This window comes from Plectropomus leopardus, chromosome 12, assembly GCF_008729295.1.
Source record: "Plectropomus leopardus isolate mb chromosome 12, YSFRI_Pleo_2.0, whole genome shotgun sequence".
Lineage (NCBI taxonomy): Eukaryota > Metazoa > Chordata > Actinopteri > Perciformes > Serranidae > Plectropomus > Plectropomus leopardus.
In genome coordinates this window covers 11,122,599-11,149,529 of record NC_056474.1, presented here as the reverse complement: position 1 = coordinate 11,149,529, position 26,931 = coordinate 11,122,599, and the positions used below count along the sequence as shown (strand labels likewise).

The 26,931-nt window shown below is 37.8% G+C and overlaps 3 protein-coding genes and 1 long non-coding RNA gene across 5 annotated transcripts in view; 1 reads left to right on the top strand and 3 right to left on the bottom strand.

Moving 5' to 3' along the window:
* LOC121950919 (adhesion G protein-coupled receptor L2-like) overlaps positions 1 to 10,746 on the bottom strand; it is a 182,672-nt gene extending 171,926 nt beyond the window's left edge. The window contains exons 1-2 of the mRNA XM_042497038.1: positions 10,705 to 10,746; positions 4,095 to 4,178 (exon numbers count right to left, since the gene is read on the bottom strand). The gene's annotated coding sequence lies outside the window, so the exon portion shown is untranslated. The remainder of the gene's footprint in view (positions 1 to 4,094; positions 4,179 to 10,704) is intronic.
* Positions 10,747 to 10,751: 5 nt separating this feature from the next.
* Positions 10,752 to 15,205, bottom strand: LOC121950918. The gene is made up of 3 exons (XR_006106362.1): positions 15,152 to 15,205; positions 12,844 to 13,600; positions 10,752 to 10,780 (listed from the first exon to the last, which is right to left on the bottom strand). It is a non-coding gene; the product is annotated as an uncharacterized LOC121950918 (long non-coding RNA).
* A 92-nt stretch (positions 15,206 to 15,297) lies between these two features.
* efcab14 (EF-hand calcium binding domain 14) lies at positions 15,298 to 23,739 on the top strand. 2 transcript variants are annotated; one of them, XM_042498291.1, is made up of 9 exons: positions 15,298 to 16,024; positions 16,993 to 17,138; positions 17,288 to 17,433; positions 18,815 to 18,913; positions 18,993 to 19,100; positions 20,562 to 20,714; positions 20,829 to 20,928; positions 21,017 to 21,148; positions 22,190 to 23,739. In XM_042498291.1, exons 1-9 carry the CDS (start codon positions 15,849 to 15,851, stop codon positions 22,366 to 22,368), a joined length of 1,239 nt encoding a protein of 412 aa, XP_042354225.1. In that variant the 5' UTR covers positions 15,298 to 15,848; the 3' UTR covers positions 22,369 to 23,739. The 2 variants fall into 2 exon arrangements, with proteins under 2 accessions (XP_042354225.1, XP_042354223.1); XM_042498289.1 differs by having other exon boundaries at positions 16,990 to 17,138.
* A 560-nt stretch (positions 23,740 to 24,299) lies between these two features.
* LOC121951696 (zinc finger protein 830-like) lies at positions 24,300 to 25,555 on the bottom strand. The gene is given in 2 exon segments (XM_042498130.1): positions 24,300 to 25,410; positions 25,412 to 25,555. Coding segments are annotated over 2 exon segments (1,020 nt in total). The 5' UTR covers positions 25,478 to 25,555; the 3' UTR covers positions 24,300 to 24,456.
* Between the last annotated feature and the right edge of the window lie 1,376 nt (positions 25,556 to 26,931).

The window sequence follows — 26,931 nt, the reverse complement described above, 5'->3', positions numbered from 1 at the left end:
TCACGCAACAAAAGAGTGGAGGTGTTTTCACACATCAAGCCTTACTATAGAAACACATACAAGTCCTGCTGCAGCAGAGAAATCGTAAAGATCTCATTATGCTTGTGTTATAGAAGACGGCAGACTTTTGTAAATTTTACACAGAATTCTCTTTCATAACTGCATTTCATAAATTATTTTAAAAAAAACCTTTCATAAGAAATATGCTTAATAATAAGAGATTTAATGAGCAGCTTTTGGCACTCACATTGGAGACTGGGGTAAAACACAGTTCAATGTTATCTTAAAAAATAAATGCAGCTTTCTTTGTTTTATTGATTCATCCCTGGCCATGCAATACTTGATCTCATCATCAAGTCCCCACTGTACTTTCTTACAGGTAAACACATTAAAACCTGTGCAACCACAGTCATCTGCACCATACTGATTTGGTCAGTGTTGGGAGTGGACTACAAGTCATTCAAATAGCAGTTAAACTACATTTTGCAGTAGCTTGCTGCATTCATATTTGCGTGGTGATTTTTGCCATTTTTGTGTAGTCAACTGAAACTAAAAACTATTTTGGGCTATACAAAGAAAGGATGTTTTTACTTTTACTTTTATCAGTGTTCGTTCAAGGTACTTGAGGTATTTGGAGTACTTGAACTTGACACTCAGAAATGAAAGTACTGGAATACTTGGTCCTTGATAGAATACTTTAATGGATAGCTCAGAGGCAAACAGAAAGATATCTGCCATATTTTTTAACACGTATTAGATAAATGTTTTAAACTAGGAAGCCATGACGGTAGATTATTTTCCAATGCCTTCTGAGCAGTATGAGCTCTGACCGCCAATGAGATGTTAAACACCAGCAAATAATCGGCACCAGAATATTTCACTAACCTGCAAAACACTCACCGGAGCAGCGTCATCCTTCAGCAAAAGTTTTGATCTGTAATTTGACAGTAAATACGCAGCTATGTGTTTCTGACTGTGGATAGTGGAGCTGTTGAATGGATTTTATGAGTTGATGACTTCTCTGCATTCTGTATATATTCCTGTTGTTGTTGTTTTTTTTTTTTTTGGCTTTTGCCCATCACATGCCTGAATAATAACATATTAATCAATAATAACCCTATTTTAGGCCCTGGTAGCATGCTTGCTCAATTGCACAATTCTCTTGCAACAGAGAAAACAATTTCATCCTAAAAATGAGTTTTTTGACTTGCCCCTGTCTGTACGAACCCTGTTTTATTTTATTGATTCTCTACTGTAATTTAACCTTCTTTGACCAAAATTAGATAGTTAATTAGTATTGAACATTGCTTCTTATTGAATAATATTCAGAGAAGTTGTTACATGCTATTTTAGAAGTTACCTGGCTTACTGAGAAATCCTGCTTGGTGCAATATCCCCACCTGGACTCTAGTTTATTAAAGGCAGGAGCCTGACTGACAGACATATTATACAAAAAAGCCTGTATTCTTGCACTTTCCCATAAATAGTGTTTGTTTTGTTAAATTTACTTCAATGGCATTTTTTGCTGATGTGATTTACTTATTTATTTATTTATTTATTTTTTTGCTATAATTTTTTATCTCATGTGTATTATCATTTTATTTTTTTTAACAAATAGAATACATACAATACAATAGTCTGTAATGTATATTTTGTATGACATTTTATATGTGATGTTTTACTATTAATTATCTGTATCGTACTGTTATGTTATTGTCTTTTGATATTTTCCAGCCCAGGGTCCAGAGATGCAAAATAGCTATATAGCTAACTCTAGCACAACAGTGTTGTTGTGCATGGCTCCAATTAAACAAAATAATAAACCAAATTTAAATACTTTTTTATATAGCTTTATTAAGCAACCTACATTTCTCCTTGTTCATCCCCTTCCAGTGTAAGTAATTTGTAGCTAGCAAAGCTTCCCTAATACCAGGTTCAGTATACTTTTATGAATAATAACACTTGTTAGTCCTGTCAAGTTAAAAAGCCATGAAAAAGACCTATATGTTTACCCACTGTGTATCTAAAAATGTCATTATTAAATTGCATATTTACTGCCAATCTTGCGATCATAACTAAATTATTAATTCAATAGTTTAAGAATTGTGAATTTACACATATTGGAAACTTTTAAAACAACCTTTCCAGTTCATGACTTGTTTTGTTTTTTACATCTGATTTCATGGAATACCACAGGAAGATTGGCAGAGTTTTGCAATTCCGGCAACAGGATGTCAGACAAAGGGAGAAGTTGAGATGCTGCTTGGCAGGAGATTCTCTATTTCTGCTGGTATTATAGACAAATTAGATACGCCGCAGGCCTACTTTTTCCCCCCTATGGAAATGACCCGCGTAGTGTAATTTAGGAAACATGCAGTGGACGGCATAAATGCTCCACCTTCTCTCGTAATCCCTCCTGCTGAAGGTTTTTCACTACTGACTGAGAAAAAACGGCTGCACTCTTACACGGCAATGAGGTTTCTTTTCAGAGTCACTGTAGCTGTGTGGTTCATTGTCTAATGGGGGTTTTCCTTTATCCATCGAAGCAGACATTTTAGCAGTGTAGATGTAATAAGGTTGGTTCTGTAAACTTTCTTATATCATTTCAAGTGAATTTCAAGGATACTGCTCTTTTCAGGAGATATATTAGCTCTTACATTAACTATACACCATTCACCTGCCTGTCATAATTCTACAAGGCGTAGTTTTATATTTAAATAAAGAAATGTAGTGAATAGAAGGAACAGATATCACACTAAGCAGAACTCATTATTGTGTGGAGATAAATCCAGCAGGGTGGGTGCTCGGGCTAATAACTATTTCAAGTCCCAATAAAGCCCAAACATCTGATATGACTTAGGAAGCTGATAGAGGCTTGGCGAGAGAGCTCGCACAAAATGCTGGAACCCCTTTTGTCGGAGGCATCCTGCTCCAAAATCCCCACAGACATGCATAATCACCTCTCCCTCGTTTTATTTATTTATGTCTTATTAATGTTTGCGGATGGCACAAATGCCAAATCACTCACTCTGCAGGCAGTGATTTACCGCATGTAAATATGGCAAGAGAGCGTTTTTTGCTGCTCTGCCAACGCCTTCATCAATCAAACCTTTTATTACCTACATATGATAATAGGGCAAATGAGGGAATAGTTTTGTTTGCTGGCATTTCTCCACTACATTTGGCTACTCCGTCTGGTCGTTTTTAAGCAAATAAACATGTTCTACTCAATTTACTAATTACCTCAATTGCAAAATTCGGACAGAGTTAACCTTGAGCATAACACACTTTTTTTGCTTTAAAGTAATCCAAACATTAGATTGCAAGTAAATCCTTCGCACATGGTGAAAATCACAAGCCAGCGCTTTGATAACAACATTTCTTAGATCATTTCTCACACTCACAGTCTATTCATTAAGATCATTAAATTCCTTTTAAAATATTTTCAGGGTGCTTAACGAACCCATCTGCTGCCAAGGTGTTTGACCACATTTAATTGCAATTTAGAATGAATAATGACAAATTAAGTTATAATAGCGAAAGGGTTTCAGTGGCAGTGGGATTCAGAATATGCTTTTCACCACAAAAAATATGTGCCCCAGGAAAACATTAAAAGGTGCTGCACATGACCTTCAGCTCTTTATGCAAGTATCACATCTGCCACCAACATAACCTACACCAACCAATCAAAACGCTCCTCCTTTGTCTTGAAACGGTCTATGAATCCATTGTAAACAGCCCTCACACGAGCCACAGGTATTCTGCTACAGGGGCACGCTTGTCTTAGTGGGAGGCTGCACACACATTATCGGCCCTAATCCTCTTATTTCCTTTCTCCTTTTAAAAATTTGTCTTTCCTCTCGACCTCATCAGAGGAGGTAGTATTTCTATACTACATGCCGTCTGGCAGCTGCTGCGAGCTCTCACTTCATTTTGCGGGGGCTCCACGAACCTCAAGGTCCGGAGAAACACAAATAACACATGCTGCCGAAAAATATAGAATATCTTTTTCCATGTGCTGCTCGTCTGTGCTATAGGCTGAATCACTAAAGAGATCTGGCTGACAGAGAATGCTTTGAAGGTTTTAGTCATACCCAAATGTGCTGGTTTTCCTCTCATGCGCCTCGTCAAGGTTTCTCCCTCGTGCGTCTGGATCGTAGATGCTGGGAGAGGATCTGCTACAAAGAGAATTGCAGATCAACTTCAGCTTGACAGTAGATGAATGCAGCCAAGCACAAAGAGCCTAAACAGCGTTGCCTGCACCTCAACATAAGTTAGAAGCATATTTCATTTAGCGTGCTGTGTGCTGAGGAAAAATTATGCTCGAGCATAACAACAATTTGCAAATTTCTCTTTTGTTTTCTTCACATTATCGCAACAGAAACAACATTTTGCCATTTATAACTTAGGCACATCCCTGTTACTTGCAATGATTATGAGAATATTATTAGAGACATTCAGGAAAATGAGTTGCTTCTGCAGACAGTGAATCAGAGTCACAGGGCTGCGGTTAGCAGTACAAAGCAGGCTTTGCAGAATTAAGCAACACTGAGGGTGCTGCTGTGATTGTCCTTGCCAGGCATGATGGTTCCAGTATCTCATAAACAGATGCCCCCTCCCGCGCTTTCCAGGCAATGGACAACCCGCAACCCCTACAGTCAGCAATAGCTCTAAGGGCACAAAAAACCAGCTCATTAACGACCAAGATTGAGGGAGGTTAGCAGAAATCGAGCAAGCGAAAGGGTCGACCACAAACAAGTAAATAACAGCACAGTACGGCATTCAGATAGTGGAACCGCATGATGTTGGAGACAAGCTTAAAATGTCTGTATGATATTTTTTTCTTCCCCAAACACAGCTGTGTCAGTTTCTGCGACTGAGATGACGTTCAGAAGGCAAAGAAAAAAAATCTATTTTTTGCCACTTCATGTTTGTTTACACAGGAAAAAAAACATGTACTGGCCTGTTGTCATCAAAACATGCTGAAAAATGTCTACAGTTGAAATTTAAATTTCTATAAATATAACAAGAATGCAATAAAAAGTATAAATTAGATGTTTTCTTGAATTATTCCAGGCTAAATTCTACAGTAAATGAAAAGTAAACACTGACATTATTCCATGACCACATGTATGGATGTGATTAGACCATTAGCTCGGTGTAGTTGCAGCGTTCTCGGTTTCTGCGATCAGGTGCAGGCTGCATTAACACTGAGCAGATGTTCCTGTTAGTTCAAACCCCACATGTGTAAAGTCTTTGTGATTGAAACAGGAAACAGGCAGAATTCAGACATTATGAATAACGAGTGTAATATTTCACATTCTCACACTCGCGTGTTTTGTGTTAGAGTTGGTGAAATTATTAAAGTTAGATGAGGATAATTAGATTTTAAACTGGAGAATAATGCGATTAGGTGATACTGACGCCACAACGCAGCTAATGCATACACAGGATGTATTTTTCATTTGCTTGTTAAAGTTAAACACTAAAAGTTCTGTTAAAATGTGGAAAAAATAAAGGTAATTTGGAGGGACCATGAGCTATATGTGCACTACAAATACATCACTCATTCTTTGAAGTTAATGTTCAACAGTACAGTGGTGGAAAGTAATTATGTACATTTAAGTACAATTTCAAGGTACTTTATTTGAGAATTTCTATTTTCTGTAACTTTATACTTTTACTCCACTACATTTATTTTCAGTTACTATTTATTTGCAGATTCAGATTATTAACAAATGAACAAATAATGAACTAATGAATTACGGTGTTTTGTTATAGATTAACCTAGTGGTTCCAAACATTGGGGTCCCAACCCCACAGGAAGTCGCCAAAGCTTCATGGGGGGTCACAAGGCTTTCCTAAATTTAAGGAGTTTCAGAAAACTTCATAAAAAGTCCTATACTTTAGGATTTTATTCATTTCTGTCATGAAAATTACATAAAACTTGTTATTTTTAAAGTTTAGATTATTATTTAACATTTTAATTTTTCAGAAAATCTCACAGGTTAAGGATATTGTGAAGACCTAAACACAAGCTATAATCACAGAGCCTTCCCTCTCTGCTAAATATCCTTTTCCTACATTAGAAAAGTTAAAAGACTTAAAACAACCAAGGAGCTAATAGAACAAGTGTCAGGAGAAGAAAACACTGAATTTTGTAGAAAAAAAGAAGCCTATTAAGAATGTATGATGGTTAAATATTAACAATACATGTCACTTAGTCAGGATTTGTCAGTTTTCTCAATGATAGAAAAGGGATCCCTTAAGGAAAAAGGTTGGGAACAACTGGATTAAGTTATCTAGCAGTAATTTAAGTATTTAAAATGTACCCCATACGTATCAGCTGCAACATTAAAGTAAACCTCACTGACTGTAATGCAACTATTAGAGCCTGACCGATATTTCAGTCAGCCAATATTGGGCTCTCACAGATATATCAGCATACCTGTTGTCCAAAATGCAAAGACATGAAAAGTTTTATTTTATGAAACATAATCCAGAAAAAGAAGCTTGGAGTAATTTATAATAATTAAAATTCCCATTTAAGATAGCTGTTTCAGCGCTAATGTCATCACTTGATGTCGTAAAGTTTATCATTAAACTTATGTGTGTATATATATATATACATATATATATATATATCATGTAAATTATTATCTTGCAAATACAAATTAAACCTTTGGTAGCCTGTTGGAATAATATAATCACCTGGGTATTCTATCCATTCAGTTTCGATACTTTTTGCTACAATGATGGAAGTGAGATGAATGGACTGAAGACTTGTAAAAATAAAATAAGTTTTATTTTGGGGAGATAGCTAAAAGAAAAGAAAAGAGCTCCACCACTGCCACCACTGAAACGGTCACATGTAATGTGTTGTGAATGTTAAACTCGGTTAAACTACTACACTCAAAAACACTGCAGCCAAACACACACACACACACACACACACACACACACACACACACACACACACAAAATCCAGTTCATGCAACTGCCAATACAACTTACAAATTACAGTGTGTGGGATAGGATGTCACATTTCACTCCCTGTCTTTGAGGGGAGAAAAAATAACTCCTCTCTGTATTTGCCTTGGAAATGTTTTTTTTTTAACCACTCGGTGTGTAACAGACAGATGTAAGCTGTTAATAGTAGATTTTGGGGGAAACTCTAGAAAGAGGAATAAATAAGCGAGGAGATATGAGCAGAAATATGAAAAAAACATCTCACGTCTATTAATATAGTAAAACTACAGCAAGTAAAAACTACAGAATTTCCATGTCTGATAACAGCAGCGAATGCATAGCTGCATTTCACAGCACAAAACCCATCCGCCCGTGTCACAGATGAGCTGCAGTAAAGGGAGCCTGGTCTGCTGCAAGCTGGATGTACTTAATGAAATAGCCGCTGTGTGAGAGAAATCTAGGCCAGAGCAGTATTTCTGTTTACCACAATTTACCCCCACCATGCACTCTGAGGGGTTTCTTGGAAAAACAGGTACGATATCAGTAAAATCCTGTTCCACCTTACTGAAACAATAAAAAAATAAGCATTGCTCTTGTCTCTTCTGAGTGTCAATCTGCAGATATGCTGCCATCAATAAAAATCATCGCCCTCTCTGTCATGCTTTAATCACTCACATAAACAGTTTTTAATCAAATCTGCAAAACTTCAATGAATTTCTCCCCTTCAGATGCTCCGCGTTTCCTCTCGCCCCCATTTTCTGTCTCCTGATTTCCTTTACACGTCAACCAAACATGTCTTCTTCTTCCTCTGTTTGCCTCTTTGATTCTCCTTCTGTTGTTTTTTGTTCTTCTTCTGCCCTCTCTTGACTATGCTGCAAATCAGTAAACTTGCTTGAAACCATTTCAAAAAAAATGGAGAAAATGTGATTATGTGGATTTGAATTGTCTTTTTTTTCTTCTCCTCAGCAAATAAGTGAAAAGAAGATACCTAGTGCACTGAAGACATTACCAGGAAAACGAAGGGCCTATTTCACAGACATGGATTAAACTAATCCTGGTCTAATACAGTGAAAAAGAGAACTTTGGCTGTCTGTCTGTGAAACCAATCCTTAAATCTCATTGAATTTAAAATGTCTGATATTTCTGCCTTATATTCAGCTGTATTACACTACATGGGAGACCTATCAGTACAACTGCTTTATTAATAGCACAGAGAGGGGCCATGTGAGCCTCCATGTTGATTTACATGAACAAGTTTACGAGTGATATGAGGGAAAAAACGATTTACGATAAACAATAAGCTCTGACGGCTCTTAAATTTACTGCACATAGAGTTTGAACTTTCCACAGAATTCATTCAGAGATCCCTCTCCCTGCCTCATTTTCCTCCTCTCTCTCCTCTTTCATTTGCTTAATATATTAATCTATTCCCTTTTATCTATTTCAGATGATATCAGAACCTTTGCTGTATCACTGCAGTGGCGGCCTATACAATAAAGTGTCGCCACAGTGTGATTTTCTGGCAGAAGACAGAGAATAAATCGCTAAATCATGATGTTCCTGTCTGATGTCCTTTTACTTTAAGGCATTTAACTGACACTTCTACACAGAGGGAGTGACAACGGAAGCTGCAAATAGTCGTCAAACTGACGTTCCCCTCTTCGTCTCTGCTTTTACACTGAAAATATTTCCAGGCAACCCACAATGGCTGTTACAATTGTGTTAATTATTAATGGATACATGATCTCAAATGCATTTTTGCTCCCTAAACATAGCTGACTGTGTATGTATGTGGCTAATGTTGAGTCTGGCAGTGTGTAAAATATTTAGGTGTATGAGCCCTTTACAATCATAAGAGCCCTGCACAGGATGCTGCAGTCAATATCACAGCGCAGAAAATTATCAGTGATGACTGCTGTGCTGGATATGAGAGATACTTGCATTGCAGCCATTAGACTGAGCCAAGCCAGTGATTCTGAGCTCATCTGTCCTTGACTCAAGTGTTGCCGTTGTGCTGCATGTCTGGGATTGTTTGATGTGAGAACATTGCCCCCTGCTGATTCCCCTTTGTACACTGTCAGAGCCGAGTTGACTGACAGAAGACATGTGGGTTGGGGTCACTCAAATGCTACAGAGCGATCACTCTTTGCTTTGACAACTTTTTTTTTTTGGGTTCACTCTGCTCTCATGTCACTGTCATTTGTCATGCGGGCAAATGTATCATGTTCTGGATGTGCTGCTGACATATGGCTGGACTCCCCGTGACAAAGTGGTTGGAAAAATCAGACAGAATAAAGTTAAATTGGTTGAAACTTCTCACTCATACCCAAAATAATTATATATTACATAATTAAAACATACTCACTGCAGCCTTAAACCCCCTGAAAACTTTAAATATTGAATATTTCTCTATAACATTAAATATTCATAACTAAATAAGCAACAATCACAGCCAAAGTTTGGGAGAAAAACTCTATGAAACTGAGCTAACATACTCCATCAGGACTGCAAACAACCCTCCCAACCATCATTAAATTTAGATTCAGTCCTTACTGGGGCATGGAGTTACGTCACTTTTATATTCAGTATTAAGTATTTGTTTGATTGATTGATTGATTGATTGATTGATTTGTTGATCAGGAGAAAATAAACCAAAAAGTACTTTGGTAACAAATTAATCAAGTATTTTGGCCCTTGAGAATTATAAGGTTCTATCTGACATTTCTGTCAAAATTGGGTTTTTTTTAAGTTATATGCATTTTGGACTTTTTATTTTAAAAAATCAAGAAGGTTCATATCATTTTTGCTATTTGGACTGCAAAACTTTGAAGCTCAATACCTCAAAAAAGCTCAGAGTGCAGATAAAATTGTATAATTTTCAAACAAAAATGCCAAATATTACTAACGTCAAGTTATCTTTGGGTCTTGATATGTTCAAGACAAGTCAGTGGTCAAGTTGCGGGGTCGAGTTGGCTTCAGCTGGAGCAGCTGCAATGCTGTGCCAAAGTCTTAGGTCACCACAGATTTTTTTGTTTAAGCAAAGTTGCAGTGTCTTTATTTATTCTAATATCTTTATTAAGATACAAAAACAAAAACAAAAAGTATAGAAAACATGTACGATACAACACTAGAAAGGTAGCTCAAACAATCAGCACTGAGCTTTGGACACGTTTTGAATGTAACCTATTGCAAATACAGAAGATTAGTATTGTAAATCTCATATTGTCTGCCCAAGAGAGTTCAAGACGTGCTAAGTGAAAAGGGAGGTCACACTCAATACTTGTAACTTCAGGCTGCTACAGTTGTTATATTCTGAAATATTTGTAAAAATGTATACATATTCCCTCTATGTTCTGGTTGTATTTTAGAAAAGAGACTACTGAGCAATAAATATGTATGATCATTATAACCTTGCTAAAACTTTTGCATAATACTGTACATAACCAGCCCACCAAACCAAGATCAGCCCCAGAAGCCACGGTTTTCCACAAATTCATTTATTATCGTGGCTGATATTGGCAACCTGCCACGATAAAAAGATCTGCCACCACATAATTATTTTATATTTTCAGAGCTGGACCGTTCATTAGGAGTGTGACTGGAATACATGCTGTTTGGTTATTCATTGCACAACACTCTCTGAGAGTAGAGCGTACTCTGGGCACAGACAGAGCAGCAGTGGAAGAGAAACTTAACTGTTCATTGTACTGGGTGTAAAAGTTTGCCTTCACTCACCTCTGCAGCAGCTCCTCTTCTCATCCATCGATCTGATCAGCTCTGATGGGATCGACAGATCAATTATCCACTGTTGCTAAAAGAAAAAAAGAACTCATGAGTTCCACCTGCAGATACATCTCATTACTTCTAAGGTGAATTACATCTTATTGTATAATGAATAAAGTAAATGTAAAAAATTTGATTATTGTTACATTTGTTATCATATTTATCTATTATGTCACACTGTAGCCAGATTCAAATAACTGTAGTGTTGGTGGGTTTGTCTAGCACTGAAGGTGAGGGTGGTTTGTAGGGGCATGTCATGTAGGCTTCAAATGAAAAGTGTGGCTAGCAGCTAGCTCAGACATCAGTCAACAGCAGAAAGCTCAGTGAAATTCTATATATATGGGTGAAACCAAGTTACAGTACCTGCACTGCTGCATTTGTTTGTTAATCAGAGAAGACTTTGTTGTTGACACCAAAAGTAAAAACTCTTTTAAATTAAAATTAGCTGTAATTGATGGCAATTCTCAAAGTCAACCTTTAGTCTGTTGTTACTAGACTATGGTGTGATTATTTCCAGTTTGTAGCTGTGCAGAGAACTGCTGAAATTAAGAGTTTTTTTCCGTGACATCAACATGCTAAAGAGCTGCTGTGGGGTTGCTTACACAACTACCAAGACAAGACAAATCCAAGTCTGCATTTTATATCATACAGGTTGGAGAATCGCAAAGGTAAAAGTGGCTGGCACCCATCAAGAGGGCTCACCTAAACAATGATAGGAGGGTCAACCAAAATAGACCCTGGTCCCCCAACTTAAGTCACACTAATGTCTACTTTGCCCAATTCATAACAGGTGAGAATAATAAACAAACCTCATACTAGTAAGTCATATAATAACGGTACAATAGTGGTACTCTGAGCCTGCATGTTTGGTGCATTTTTGGCGGTCATTAAAGGCCCAGGTTGGCCGGTTTAAAGTGTGCATAGTCGTACTTAACTCATTTTTTAAGCTGGTGTGAAGGTTGTGGTATCTAAACTGAACAACCTGAGGTATCCAACCAATTACGGCAAACTGACTTTCAAATCCAATAATTAAACTAAATGTTGGTCTCAATATTTTCAAATCAAAACGTAACTCAAGGATATAAAAAAGAACCAGGAAGCATAAAAAACAAACTCACTGAAGATTTTGCAGTGTACTGACCAGATAATGCACACCCCCTTTCCCTCAAACAGAGATAGTGATGTGCTTATCACGTCAAACTGATTTGGTAATTTGCATAAAAATATGGAAAGTGAACCCTGCATTGAGTTACACAAGCTAGTGGAAAGGAGGCAAGCCTGGATGTGATGTCATCTTTGTGTCGTGGAAAAGTCGTTTAATATAAAAGTATGTGAAATTCATCATGTGTAATAGCAGTAATTGTATAAATATATGATTCTCTGACAACTCTGAAAATACCAAACCATGACAATGGATGAATCATACATTCATACAATTTTCCACGACAATTTGACTCTCTGCTCATAATCCTAACAGAGTGCAGAGAAGAAATGTTTTGAGGGCCTTTAATAACAAAAAAAACTGGCTCAAGAACAAACACAGAAAGCTGAGCAAATAAAAAAAAACAAAGCTTGTGCTTTGCTGTAAATTATGTTTGTCTCCTAATAAAGCATCAGTTGGCAGCTGTCAGAGATGAGGTTCGTAAGTTCAAGTATGTGTCACAGTTCCAAATACCATGTGGGTCCAATTTCATCTGTCAGCCAGCCCAGCATATATTTCATGATGAAATTTTCATGTACTAGTTGAGTCATCCAACATAATGGTTCAAAGACTCAAAATAAACGGTAGAAACGCCTGGTGAGAGACATTGGTATTCTAACAGCAGCCCTGCTTCCAACTGATGATGATCTGTATTCACACAGTCTGCCATGTCAGATGAAAGCCTTCAATTAGCAGTCAATTCTACTCAGTATTTCCTATCATGCCACCACTATTTACATTCTCTGTCAGCACCCAAGGCAGCTCCCTGTCTGACACTTGCAGAAATCACTCATGGTGAGAATATGAGAAACCCCACTGTGAACAAAGTGTGAAAACAAGTGTTTTGTAGTAATCAGAGTTGTGGGCTTCTAATGCCTGATGCACCCTACCTCGTGGCTGTAGATGTAAGGAGCCAGAAGTTGAAGTGTCATCCTTTCAGTCTTAACCCGGGATGAAAAACTGAGACTCCAGCGAAGAGATGAAACACCTCTGATGCTTTGATTTGCAGCCTTGCACTGGTGGGGGTCTGCATGGGCCCTCAGCGTGATGCTTGTCCCCTCACCAGGTGTTCTTAGTGGAGACGAGCCTCTGATTGAATTTTGCTCTGCTACCAACAGGTCGCCGCTGGGTTTGCAGTAAATGCATTCAAAACAATACAGTAGCTGGCTCCCAGGTTACTGCACTTAAATAACTGGGCAGGCACAGCTGTCTGACTATTATAATATTAGTTTTGTATTTGTGTGGGTGGCATCATGCTATTACTGGGAACTGACAAGCATTGCCTTGAGAAATTCTTTTCTGGGGATCATAAAGCATCAGCAGTAGGCCTCATCTCTTGCAACTCAATAACCAAACTCATACTGAGATGTTGAGGAGCATCTCAGTTCCTTTGTGAGTTTGTAAATTGGTCCAGTGTGGAGGTTTTCATTCAGTGTCATTATTATTAGTATTGTGGCGTGGTAGTATGGGGGGCCATGCACATAAAGGAACATATTTTCAAAGCCAAAAGCAGGCCAGTGGGAGTCCATTTTCAATGAAAAAGAGCTAAAGGCCAGTCTGCAGAGACCCTGCCTCGACTCAGTCCATGTGTCTTGCTGGGTCAGCCCAATAGCGCTCCAGGTCAGCTGGATTTCTGCCAGACCCCTGCTGGAAGAGGCGAATTGAAACAAAAATTAAATCCTGTTTCATAGAATGTGCTGTATTCATGAAAATATTATGTAAACATGGAGGACCTGAGGGATAACCTGTAAATCTAACAATAGACAGGATACAAATGTGGAAATTAGAGCTGCAACAAACAGTCAAATAATCAATCAGCAAATGTACATAAAATTGATTGAAATTTTGAACATAAATACATTGTTGGGGTAGTTTATTAACAAAAAATGTGCTGCTTTCAGCTTCTCATATGCAAGGATTTATTGCTTTTCTCTGTTAAATACAAATGTAAACTGTTTGGGTTTTGGTCAAAACAAGCAATATGAGGACATCTAATTAGGTTCTAGCAAAAATTCAGACCGACTAATAATTCACAGATGTATCGATAATGAAAACAATCTGCTTTTCTTCCCTCGTACAAATGGCTTTTATAAGGGTTGGCAATGTGGTTGGAATAATTATAATTATAGCAATAAGGATACTTTCCAGTATACATATATGTCACATTAAAGCAAACATATGCAAAATCCCACATCAAATAATCAAAGTAATGTTCCAATATATAACACTGTTATGAAAGGGACTGTGCTTTATTTATCAGAGTAGGAGGGTGACGGGTGTGACTTTTTTTTTTTTTTTTAATATCATGAATCACCCTGGAGCTACAAATTTTTTTCATCAAGCCTCTGCGAGTAACTTGGGGGGAAATACATGACCCTCCCTTCACCTTGAATAACCATATTTCATATTTTCTGGCCATGATAAATGGTATGATTTTGGACATTTTTAGAGAAAACATCCCTTTCAAGCCCTTGTGGGTTTTGATATTCTATGGGTATCTAAAATATATAAAAAAAATAACCATTTAAAGTTGAATGGCCCTCCCCTAGGCTATATCAAAAAGCATATGCCACCACCTCCCAGTGCCTAAAAATTATTATTAGTTTGTGCACCACCCCTTACCCTCTTATAAATAAGAAGCAGTCACTAAAGTGCAAAAATCATGAATGCAAGAAATTTGAAAAAGACAAATTTAAAATCATATTATCACAATAGTATACAATAAGCAGTCGATAGACTGTAACACTTAAAAAAACAATAATGCAAATAGAAAAGGGGGGGGCAGTAAAGATGACCTACTTCTCTTTTCGATTATTTCACTGGACCTTGAAATTAGCTTCGTGATTAAGAAAAAAAAGCCCTCCCCTGCCTACTTTAATGAGAAGAGTAAAAGCTTAGTGCAACATTGAACACACTCAGATGTAGAAAAGGGGGGTGGAAATAATTTAAATTCACTTTGACATGAGGGGGACATAAAATAAAATTGACATGGGGGCCGACTATGGCTTGGAACTAGCTATGGTCAGCAGTCAAGTTTAGCTTTATACAAGTGGCATTTCAAATGGTTATAACGTTAAACATTTTACACGTTAAAACACCAGAAGCCGTTCTCGTAGTCTTGAGCTAGTTAAAGTTTAATATATATCTATTATTTATTGATATATCGATCCCGTTTTATGTTTTTGTTAAGTTACTTACATCGTTTTTGACTTTCCTGCGGCATCAGTGTAAAGTGGCTGTCGCGAGCGGGAGGTGTTGTGTTCTGTGTTGCTCTCTTGACAGATCAGAGCACCGGAAGTTGTAGCTGCCTGTTGAACCAATCAGCTGCGAGGTTACTTGGACGCCCTGCCCAAACAATACAGGCAGTAGGACAGATCGCTGGATATACAGTGCGGTATATTTTGATTTTACGATAGATAGGTTATATTAATTTACTTAAAGACTTTTTGTAGCGTTACCAAAATGAGCGACGCCGTGGCACGTATTATCAAACCTCACTGAGACTATGTGATAGGTAACGATAGTCAGCCGCTGTTAGCTCCCATTAGCAAAGGTGTCAAATGCTAGCCGAGTTAGCTAACGTATGTGACAACCCGGCAGCTAGCAGGAAAAAAAAAGTTGTTTTGGAGGTGCTTTTTGCGGTAGAGTTGCGTAATGCCAACCAGCTGTTTAGTATTTTAACGTTTAAGCTGTAGATCAACAAGGTAACCAACCGGCAAAGTCCGATGTGTCTATATCCGTTTGCGACGTTACGTTGTTGAAATTCAAGCTAGCAAGACAGCATTAAGTTAGCATAGCTGCTACGTAAACGACAACATCCACCAAACTGGACAAAACTTTGGATTTAGTCGGGTTTAAATCGGGCTCGGCGGGTTCGCTGACCCCTCAGAAGAAGATGAAGAAGAGGAAGGAGCTGAATGCCCTGATCGGACTTGGGGACAGCAAGAGAAAGAAGACCAAAAAGGGATCCGGTCACCGGCTTCTCCGAACCGAGCCGCCGGACTCGGAGTCCGACTCCAGCTCGGACGATGACGAGTTCAACAACCTGAGCAGCGGTGCTAACTTTGGGAAGTGAGTGATCGGTTTTAATAACCGTTTATTAAAGTATAAAATGTAGTATGAGTGTGTTTTACATCGTCATTAACTTGCGGCATAAAACTGTTATTACATTTCCAATAAAATGCAAAAGTATGGGATTATTCGTTATATATGTGGTGGCCACAAATACAGCACAGTCCCTAAATCAAGTAGTTTTATTTCCTATCTGTAGATTGTTGTGGAAATACGCTATATGGGGTTGATTAGGGACTGTTAATTTTTTTTAAGCACTGGGGAGAGACTTGGGTTTTTTTTTTTAATTTGGGGAGGAACATAAACCTTTAAATGGTTGAATTTTGCATTTATTGTAGATATTTATTGGTGGTTAAATTTGGCACTTTTTCTTTAAAAAGCCGAAATCACACCAGTTATCGCAGCCAGAAATGGTAAATGGAATTATTGACACTTATTTGTTTTGGTAGTGAGTTTTACTCTCATGCTGATTGTGTGTTGCATTGGCTCCAATACCTACATTTGGTGTGACTATATAAAACATATGGTTAGGGTCTATTTATGATGGAGGGAGGGTTATGCATTTACCCCCAGTCACACAGAAATGCTCAACGAAAAATGTTAATAGCTTCAGAGAGGATAAAAAAAACTTATATATATATATATATATATATATATATACTATCAATCCACTTGCCCTTCTGTGCCCACATTAAAGCAAAGTATGACCCATCATGCACACTTAGAAAATAGCCAAGCCACTACCCTTACCTAAAAGCTCAGTATCAGCCAAATTAGAAATAATCAATACAACATTCAGCATGATGTGATGATATAACCCATATTTCAAAGCACCATTATTTACCAGTAATCCACATAATTCCCCTGAAACCAAATGCAGTCTTCTGAAAATATCTCCTTCATTAATAATGAAAAGGGGCTGTGCAGTTGTAATGTCTAACATTACATGTTTCTTCTCTTTACAGAAGAAGCTACACGCAATGCTGCAATGTGTGCTACCCCTTGTTTCTGTTCATCATACTTGCTGCCTGCGTTATGGCCTGTGCTGGACTCATATGGATGCAGATTGCTCTAAAGGAAGATCTAGACTCACTGAAAGAAAAGCTGCATAGCAGTAAGACTCACTGTGTCACACACACACACCTTGTGATGGTCATAAAAAGCCTGCTGCCCTTTGTACACTAAAACACTTTATATCCCGGTTGCATATGCTTTCTTTGTCTTTAACAGTGCTATTAACATACTATGATGTTTTCCTAACAGTGGAATCCAGCCAGAAGGTGTCATCAAGTGAAATACCAAAACTAAGTGAGGACCTAAAAAACAAGGAGCGAAAGCTTGATGACATTGAAAACGGGGACAAGGGGTTGAGCAAGCTCTGGTCTAATCTTACAGAAATGAACAGAAAGGTCAGTTGTTTTTGAAGCCACCTTAACATTCACATTGTCATACACTAACTAGAGCTAATTACAAAGTGTTGGAGAATATACTGAAGACTTTATTGTCCCTGGAGGAGATTCCTTTTTCCAGCACTGCACACTCTCAGAAACAGCATATACAACAACACACAAGATCAAAATGGGCAACATCATGCCCAACAGCTCACAGAAGCAACATGCAGGGACAAACAGTTGTTCACACTCAGGCCTGTTCAATGAGGCCTTTTGTTTAAAGCAGCTATGCCTGCAGGTTCTCTTTCCAGAATAGTCAGAAATATCTTCACTTTCACCTCTGTCATACTGCAGTTACTGTTTCTTGATATTAACTTGCTAACGTGCTGTGGGGTTGGGCCAGTGTAAAAATGTTCAAACCGGTTTGATATTTAAAGCAGGACCAGACCAAAGGTCAAAGGTCAAATTTATTTCGAGCACATTTAAAAACCAAGGTTGACCAAAGTGCTGTTCAAAAGTACTGGACAAAAATAAATAGTCAATAGTCAATAAAAGCACAGAGCAGCCCGGTATACTGGAAATTATGCACTTGACACAGCAGCTGCTCCTGAGTGGAACATAGTGACACCATGTCCTAATGACAAACGCGTGTCCAATTTTCACATCGTATTTCGTAACATTGGAGCTCTCTGTACACACTGAATGCGTTAAATATGTACTTCTGTGACTTCATGTAAACAAACCAATGCTTGTCTAATGCAGTGCTTTCAAAGCAAGCAACATGGATTAATAGAGACAAGGCCTCTGATAATAGTTCGGCTATAAACTGCACACCATGTCACTGGAATTCACTTAAGACACCTCCTTCATCTGATTAAAATCCCAAATGTTACCATATTGGCGTAGTTTTTGTTTTCTTGAGAGGTTAACTGCCATGTCTCATTTGGTCACCTAAGAAAACACAAACTTTCTAGTAAACAAACACAACCCGCACTGCTCCTACCCCTCCCACCTCTACTGACATGTGATCCTCTTCATGTTGTTGTGCTTGACTCATGGCTTGTCATACACAAGTGGCTCTGTTAGCCTTCAAAAAAAATATATTTTCATCAGGCTGCTTATTATTAATGTAAAAGATATATTTAGTGCAGTGATGCCATCAGCACAGGTTGATGATGTAGGTTACATTTTCAGTTGCAGGAAGATGTCATAATGATAAATATCTGTTCAGCCAGTTTGCATAAAACAAAACCAGTTTAAAAATGTACACTGGACCTGACTGGCAAAACTGGAAATCAGCACAACTCTATAATGCTGTGCAAATCTGAATTTTCTTTGGAAGTGGTTGATTCTGTCGCAAAGATGTAACTGAAGATTTTGTGTAATTTTCCTCCTGCAGATCAGTTTGCTGGACTCTGCTGTAAACCATTTAAAGGCCAACTTGAAATCAGCCGCTGATTTAATCAGCCTTCCTACTACAGTTGAAGAGCTTCAAAAGGTAAAGTCGAAGCAAAATTGAATAAATTTGTTGTACTGATTTTTGCAAGTGATTTTCACACAGTATTCTTCTTTTCCAGAGTGTTGCTACAATTGGCAGCACACTAACAAGTGTACAGCACGATGTGAAGACTATGCAGTCTGCTCTTGAAACTCAGAAGAAAGATGACGACTTGAAGAAGACAATGGTAAATTCATTTACGAATTTTTACTTATTTTGACACTGAACAACTGACAGTTGGTATGGTAACGTACAGATTAAATATGACATCGGGGATTGCAAACCTAAACGTCTCTGTCACAGCTCTAAATTTGCATCGTCTTTTTGAGATTACTTTGCTTGCTTGTTTTATCTTTCCTCGTTTTTAGATCCTTGTTTTTTATATTTTGACTCAATTTTAGTCTTTCATTTTGACTGATGTTGCAAAGTAACTGCTGCATACTGAACATTTTTACATCAAAATTGAGGCCAATCAATCTTCTATTTATATCTCAGAATGGATCAACAGATGTGTCTCAGAGAGGATGAATGTTTCTTGCACTGAGAGGCAGAATAGCCAAAGAGAATAGCCTTACCTTTCAGATTGATTTTTCAAACTGCACATTAAACTACTGAAAAGTCAGTACAGTATTGTGGGCAGCTGACAAACATCACAGAAGAAACTGAAGCTATGTTCCTTTGTAAATAGTATATTGGGCTGCGAGCTCAAGTATTTCAGATGAGCAAAGCAAAATGATTTTTCATGAGCTGAAGTCAAAGTTAAATTTCACTTATTTTGTTTGACAGCTTGTCGGTTTTTTACTCCTTTACGCTCACTGCAAACATTGCTGGAGGCTGATTTTCTCATTTATTATTTATGCATGAATGTATGGAGGTTGGTGTTTATAAGACGAGTTAACAGTGCATTGTGCTAAAGTGAATTAACTGAATAGCTTGGCGTGCAAGTGTCAAATGTACTGCATATAAATTCCTAGCTGTAGTGTTGCTTTTGCAGATTTGCCTCACTCAGAATTGAGGCAAATCTTTCAAATGCTTGAGATGAGTCTGTTGATGAAATGTCTGTCGATTTGCTCAAGTGCGGCATGAATCCAAACCAGAAACCGCAGTGAACTTTGCCACTGCCAGATTAATTTTGTTTATTTGTTTACCCACGCACGCATGAATGTTTTGCAGTTCTTGTCAGGCTTACATTGACAGAGTCGTCGGGTTAAGAAGGTCTTGTCATTTCTTGGATCCATGCGTTGGGCTTTCATTCATAATACATGAAACAAGTGCCAATCTATTTTGGGAGCTTAGACGCTTGAGTTTGCTGGGAGAAACTAGGTCAAATATCTGAGACAACCGCAGAATGTTTTCTCCACTTAAGTTTTTACAAGCAAACCAGGATGGGACAAGAAGATCAGGAAATAATCACAGAATTTTACACAATTTCTTTATACAGTGGCCTCAATAATGATGTGGTGAGTGATAAATTGCAAGCTGACTGAAATCTCCATAGAATCAGAATCGCTGTATACTGCAAATATTGACAAATATTGGACATAGTTTTGGTACTCTGGATTTCCTGGATGCCAACGAGTCTCAGATAATCATAGAAATGTCTGTAAACTGCAGGTTGCTTTACATAGATTTTTTGTTGTTGTCATAGGACATAACAGACCTGAGAAAAGCAGTCAGTGAGGCTAACAAGACGGAGGAGCTGCACCACACACAGTCTGATGAGCAGATCCACGTCCTCCTCTCTACAATCGCAGATCTTCAGCAGAGGGTGGCGTCATTAGAGAGCGGGTCAAAGCAAAGCGTAATATGAAGCTTTATACTTGTTTTTGGTTTTTTTTTTGCATTTTAAAAGTACAAGCAACCCTGACAGTAAAAGAAAACTTATTCCATTTTATATTTACAATATTCTTTACAGTCAAAGGACAATAATGCAGTAGCAGTCAACAGCGCAAGTCCAGCTACTGAGACAGTGAAAGAAGCCACTACAACCAAAGCAACACCTGGGAATGTGCAAGGTACAGCGAAAAGATAAAGCAGCTTATTAAAGTTGTTTGCTTTTTCCTATATCCTGTATAATTTTTCTTTTGTCCTTTATTTTTACAGAGGTATCCACACCACTGACAGAGCCTCAGACAAGCAGACGCCCGCGCTTCTTAACTCCAAACCGCTCCAAGAGAAATGCTAAGACATCGTGCCCAGAGAGGGTGTTCCTGCCTGGTGTCAGTTCTCTGAAAGGTGCAGACTATTACTCAAATTTTATAGTTCAGCCTTCATTAAAGGAATAGACGTAATCACGTAATCAACAACAATCACTTCGGGGTGGACAACTGGCAATTGATTTGAATTGCAGAGATATGTGAAATCGGCTTGTTTGTGTTTGTCATTTTCAGCCTCAACTGTAGCATTTGAAGAGATATAGTTCAACATGGTGGTCCGACCTATCTAATGTGTCTGCTTCGTTTATTTCACGAACTGTGTTGATTTTGTAGTATAGTTGATGAACAAAATCTACCAGCATGGAAGCTGGGCAATACTGATGTTGACGGGGAAAGCAGAAAAAGATATTTTGTGTACACTATATTTGGAATATTTTTGCTGCTTTACTTTATATACTGACTGGTTGAGGCAGCGGTAGACCAGCAACTCCCATGTTCCGCAAAGTAAAAAAATAGTTTTTGTCTATGGAGTCTGGTGGCTTTGAGCTTCAGTTCCCCATCGCAAGGTGCAGTCTGACAGCAAGGTAAAGCCTTGATAATATTCTAAATATAGCTCACTGATATTTAAGTTTTTGTAAGCAAACGTTGTGATTTGGTCTGTAGTTTAACACTTTAGAAAATACATATATTGGCTTTTTTGCCACGGCTGATATAACACTCATGTCTTTCAGATACAGTATATAAATTCTCCACTGTGACAATAAGTTAGTGCTCAAAGGGTTAGGGTAAAGTTGAGAAATACTCAGCACATGACACCCGTAAAACCCGGACTTTCATTTTTTACATACAGTTGAGATAAACGTGTTCATTAGTGAGCTCTTTTGCCTTTAGATGGTGCCAGGCTTGCTGTTTTCTGCATTTGAGTCTTTATGCATATGGAACAAACAAACATGAGAGCATCAGTCTTTCAGCAAGAAAGCAAATAAGCATGTATCTCAAAATATCGCAAGGCTACCAACTGAAGTGTGAATATCTTCAGTTTTGCAAAGTGCTATTTCAAGAGTGCAACGCCCTCACAGATATGTTTGCATGTTTCTGAATAAAACTTGTCTTTTCACAGACTTGGATCGAATCTTCCCGCAGGCAGGCAGTGGACGTAATTCCCTCACGCTGCCCTACCACAGCCTGAAGAAAGTATTTGGAACACCAGTTCCCAATGCTAGCACCATGAGGTGCTTTGACAGCGATGGAGACCAGAGGTACTCCCTGAAGGAGCTGAAAGCCGCTGTGGGTTTGTGAGCACATTATCACTGACAGCAGTGAACAGTATTGAATACCCAGAGAGGTCTCGGGGGGGGGTTGAAGTTCCCGACCCTTTACCGTAATTGCTGCACTTTTGCGAACTGAATATTTATCATACTGATTGTGGAACAGTGGCGCTGGCATGCCCCATACTCACTCCCCCTCCCCTGGTCTGTTTCAACACAACCTCATCCACAAAACATGCGCTTAAATTTTAATCCATGTGAGTACCTGTATGCTGACTATTCAGCTGTTATTTTAGCAAATATCATGATTTCCATGAATTAAACTGTGGATATTTTGAACCCTGTTTTCCACCCTGAATTATCAGAATTTCTGTTATCTTGCACCTGTTGTTTTTTTTTTTATATAACCAGTTTGTCTCATCTCAATGTCACATTTGTGTGTATTTAGCTTCTTCGGAGGCTGTAATTGTCAGTCTACTTCCCAACCCATCAACACAAAGACCTGGTACAACTCACCTGGACCTTATTTATAGAACCTGAGATAGAATTTTAGGAATGTTTACAAATTACTACTAGAAACTGAATTTTTGTGAGTCTTTTGTTTTGTTTTTAGACAGATTCCTAACCTAACTAAACACAATTGAGCATAAAGGTGAAGATTTGTGTATGTTTTTTTCTAGACTAAACAAAGTTCCAGGTTTCTTTCTGCTCAGTGTGTTATTTTCAGTTAGTTTCTCCATTTTGATTGATTTGTTTAGTCTCTGCATTTGTTTTTTGGGGTTTTTTTTGCATATTTTTGCAGCTTTCTTTTCAAGTTTTGAAGGGCTATGAACACTTTGAATCATTCAGAAAGTTTTGAAGTGGTAACTCATGAGGCATATGTAGCAATAACAAAAAGACGTAGATATTGCTTGTTTAAAATTGCAGTCGACAGGAGGCACACCTAGCTCACAATGTGTAACAGGTAGTATAAGAAGCACTGACCATCACTCTTTTACTTGATTCATTTTATTCCATTTTTATGGGCCTAATAATGGTGTATTTACATTACAAATTTGTCATTCTCAAATGTTGTTGTACTCTGTAAAAATGGTTTAAATGTATTCTCACAAATTATCTTGTGAAGGGGGTCGGGGTTGGTAAAAATTTCCTTTACGGTCTTAATCTCAACATTGTACATTTTTTAAATAGTTCTGTTGTGCTTTGCATGTTGCTTATAACGTAACATGAACAAATTATTTATAAACTTAACATAGTCGACTACTTGTTTTTGCAGGACAATGTAACAGCTTTGGCCATCATGACATAGATTTCGGGTCCATGCTGCTGCTGTTGTAAATGGGGAGATTTTATGAATGTGTTTTTGTGTGAGCACCAATGAATAAACACAAAGTTAAAGGTTTGAGTTGTGGTTCATCTGGTGGCTTTAACCCTTGAAACCTGGATCAACATCAGTTTTCTTGTGCACCTTTAAGAAATTAGGAACTGGTGAAAACAAAATGACTTAACAATTAGTTTAAAAGAGAGAAAATAATTTGATTTTAGATGTCCAAGAAAAAATAAATAAATAAAAAATATATAATTTAGTTCTTGCTAAATGTGGCTGATTTTGTTTTGGTTTTATCGTCGTTCTTATTTTTTGCTAATTTTTAGTTTGTGTTTTCAGGGGGTTTTTTTCCCCAAAGATTTGCTAAATTTGGGTGACTTTGTTCTCCTCTTTCCTTTTTGCTAGTTTTCATGCATGTTTTAATCGGGTTCTTGCTAAATTTGACTGATTCTGGTTTGGGGTTTTTTTGCTAGTTTTCTGGTATTTTTTTCCAAAGTTCTCTTTAAGTTTGTGTAATTTGGGTGGTGGTTGTAAAAATGCTCATAGTTTTTGAGAGAAATCAAGCCAAACTGCCTAGATTTTAAGGAGTTAACTTGTCTTCTGGTGGCACTAAATGATGTTTATATAGGCCGTCATATAACTGCATCACATTTAATCCAGTCGGAAATATACAAAAAGAAATTAAGAAGCGCTTTCAACAAACATATTTACAATTGTTGGACTGCTCATAAACTTAAGCAAAAACACACTGATACATGGCTTCTTTTTCACATTTATATGAGCTCTAGAGACTTAGGCCAGTGCCCCTTTAGCCCTCCAGTCCCGGGACAAAAGCCCCAGCAGCTCTTCTTCATCCTCCTCCTCCTCAATGCTGGCATCTATCTCCATGTGTTCCTCCTTCCTGGGCGGGAACTTGCTCTTCACCACATCTCGCTTGTCTCTTAGCATTTCAACCCTCTTGTAACACTCAATTTGTTCATCGATTTCATCAATCTGACGCTCAAGGCGGCCCTCCTCGTCGTCCTCCGCCACGATGGCCTCTGACTTTGTGTTCACCTGTCGTATCTCCTTCTGAAACTCTTCCCACTCCTTATCCATTTGATCTTTGGGTGCGTCGACGTTGCGCACTTTGGCATCTCTTACAGGGTCGTCGAAGAAGCCCTCCGGCAGCGCCTCGGCTGTGTTTTCTTTCTTTTCTGTGCTTTTTTCCTGCACTTCTGCTTTGAGGATGGACCCTGAGTGGGAGATGGCGGGTGTGGACGGGATGGAGCTGTCAAAGAAGTCAGCGGGGAGTCCCGCAGCAGCTTCAGCCTTTTGAGAAGGTGGAGTCCCTGCCTTCTCAGCATCATCTTCATCATCGTCGTCCTCATCATAAACCCCCGCCAACAAAGTCAGACCTGAAGTCTTTTGAGGAGCTCCCCTCTCGCTTGGTTTCTCAATGAAATCTGCTGGCAGTCCTGACGCAGACTGGCCTGCGCCTGAGGACGGTTTCACCTTTTTCAAGTTAGCGTCCTCGCTGTCCGGTGCTTTCCTCTTCAGTGGTTGAACCTGCGGTGCCACTGCTGGACTCTTTCCTCCCTTCAGCTCGTTAACTTTCTCTTTGTGCTGTTTTCCGAGAACATGCGCCGGCCACAGCAGCTCGGACTTCACCTGCACATTGCACAGGGTGCAGCTCAAGTGCCCGAGACTGTTGTATTTAGCAAAAGGAGACTCCACGCGCTTCTTGTCTGTTGATTGTCTTTGTTTTTTCTCTCATCAAGCGCCGAAGTTCCTCTTGATTCACAACTTTCTTCCCCTTCTTTGAGGACGCCATACTTGTAAACAACGCAGCTACTGTTGCTGTTAGCTAGCGAGCTACTTGCTGCGATAATGCTGACGCATAAAGATGACGTCAACCATTTTAACCCATGGATGTTTTAACTTTATTGAAAAAAAAATCACATTTACAACAATAAAGCAAGTCAACGGTCAGTGAAATCTAAAGTCCTGGAATAGAGCAATATTATATTAAAAGGCCCTGGATTTTCCTTTTAGAAACAGATATAAAATAATAATAATAAAAAAAAAACATTTGATTTTCATTTCATATGAGGACAGAAATGGCATGTATAGAACAGAAATACCACTTAATTTTCTTTTTATCCTGTCAAAACATTTTTTAAATGAATAAAATATCAAGAAAACAAAAAATAATGAAAAAGGAAAAAAAGAAAGTTTATATTTTTCATATTCTGAAACCGGAAGTTGTCCTGGGTTAAACTTAACTCACTGTTAAAATCAGTATAACTAGCCCTGCAATGGCTTTAGATCCATATACATATAGAAACTTTTTAGACTTGTCAAAACAAGGCCTGACACCTACATAAATGTCTGCTAGTTTGTCATATGTCAGTAAGTTGTATTTATTTATTTATTTATCTATCATTTTTTGTTTGTTATAATTTTCACCAAAGACAACTTCCAGTTTCAGAAAATGAAAAAAGTGAGGTTTTAAGTCTAGTCTAGTTTTAAGTATTGGTTTGTTCATGAACATATGTATCTGTATGAGTAAAAGGTGTATATTGTGTTTATATAGATTTTTTCTTTTTTCTTTTTTTTTTTTATTTGCATATTTATCTGTTTTTGACTCTTGAGCTTGCTGTAAGAGTGAATTTCCTTGGTGTGGGATTAATAAAGTCTAATGTTTTATTTACCTATTTTTATTCTGGTATTTATTTTTGACTTGCATTGTTTTTTCTCCTTTGAGGGGACACAGAATTGTGTTTTGTTTTTCATATATGGAAGTGTACAATGAAGATGACAGGAAATCAGAATCTAAATCTAAATTTGAATAATACAACATAAATAATACTAAATAAAGTTAATTGGTCACAATAATATATATCCTTCCAGTGAATAGCATATAATTAATTTGCTCATTATTTTAGCTAAATTTTACATTCATAAATTTATTATTTATTATATAAATGTATTATATAACTAATAAACCCCTGTGTGTTCATACTTGTGTCTATTTTATTTATTTATTTATTTATTTATTTTTATTTATTTATTGTCTGTCTGTCTGTCTGGTACGAGAGCCCTTTAACAGGTTTATTCTAGTGCACTAGTGCAGGTTTGTACTTACGTGTGTGGTTATTTTCATTTGTAATTTTTTGTATTGACCACTAAATACTGTTTAAATAAAATGTAAAAAAAAAAAAAAAAAAGAAAGAAAGAAAGAAAAAAAAAGCAACCCATGAATCAACAGCATGAACTCGCGTTCAT

Excerpts from the sequence above, each read along its gene's own strand:
- efcab14 (XM_042498289.1), top strand. The coding sequence starts at position 15,849 with ATGAAGAAGAGGAAGGAGCTGAATGCCCTGATCGGACTTGGGGACAGC. Across the intron at positions 20,929-21,016 it reads AACACCTGGGAATGTGCAAG|AGGTATCCACACCACTGACA; the intron begins GTACAGCGAAAA and ends TTATTTTTACAG. Across the intron at positions 21,149-22,189 it reads TGGTGTCAGTTCTCTGAAAG|ACTTGGATCGAATCTTCCCG; the intron begins GTGCAGACTATT and ends GTCTTTTCACAG.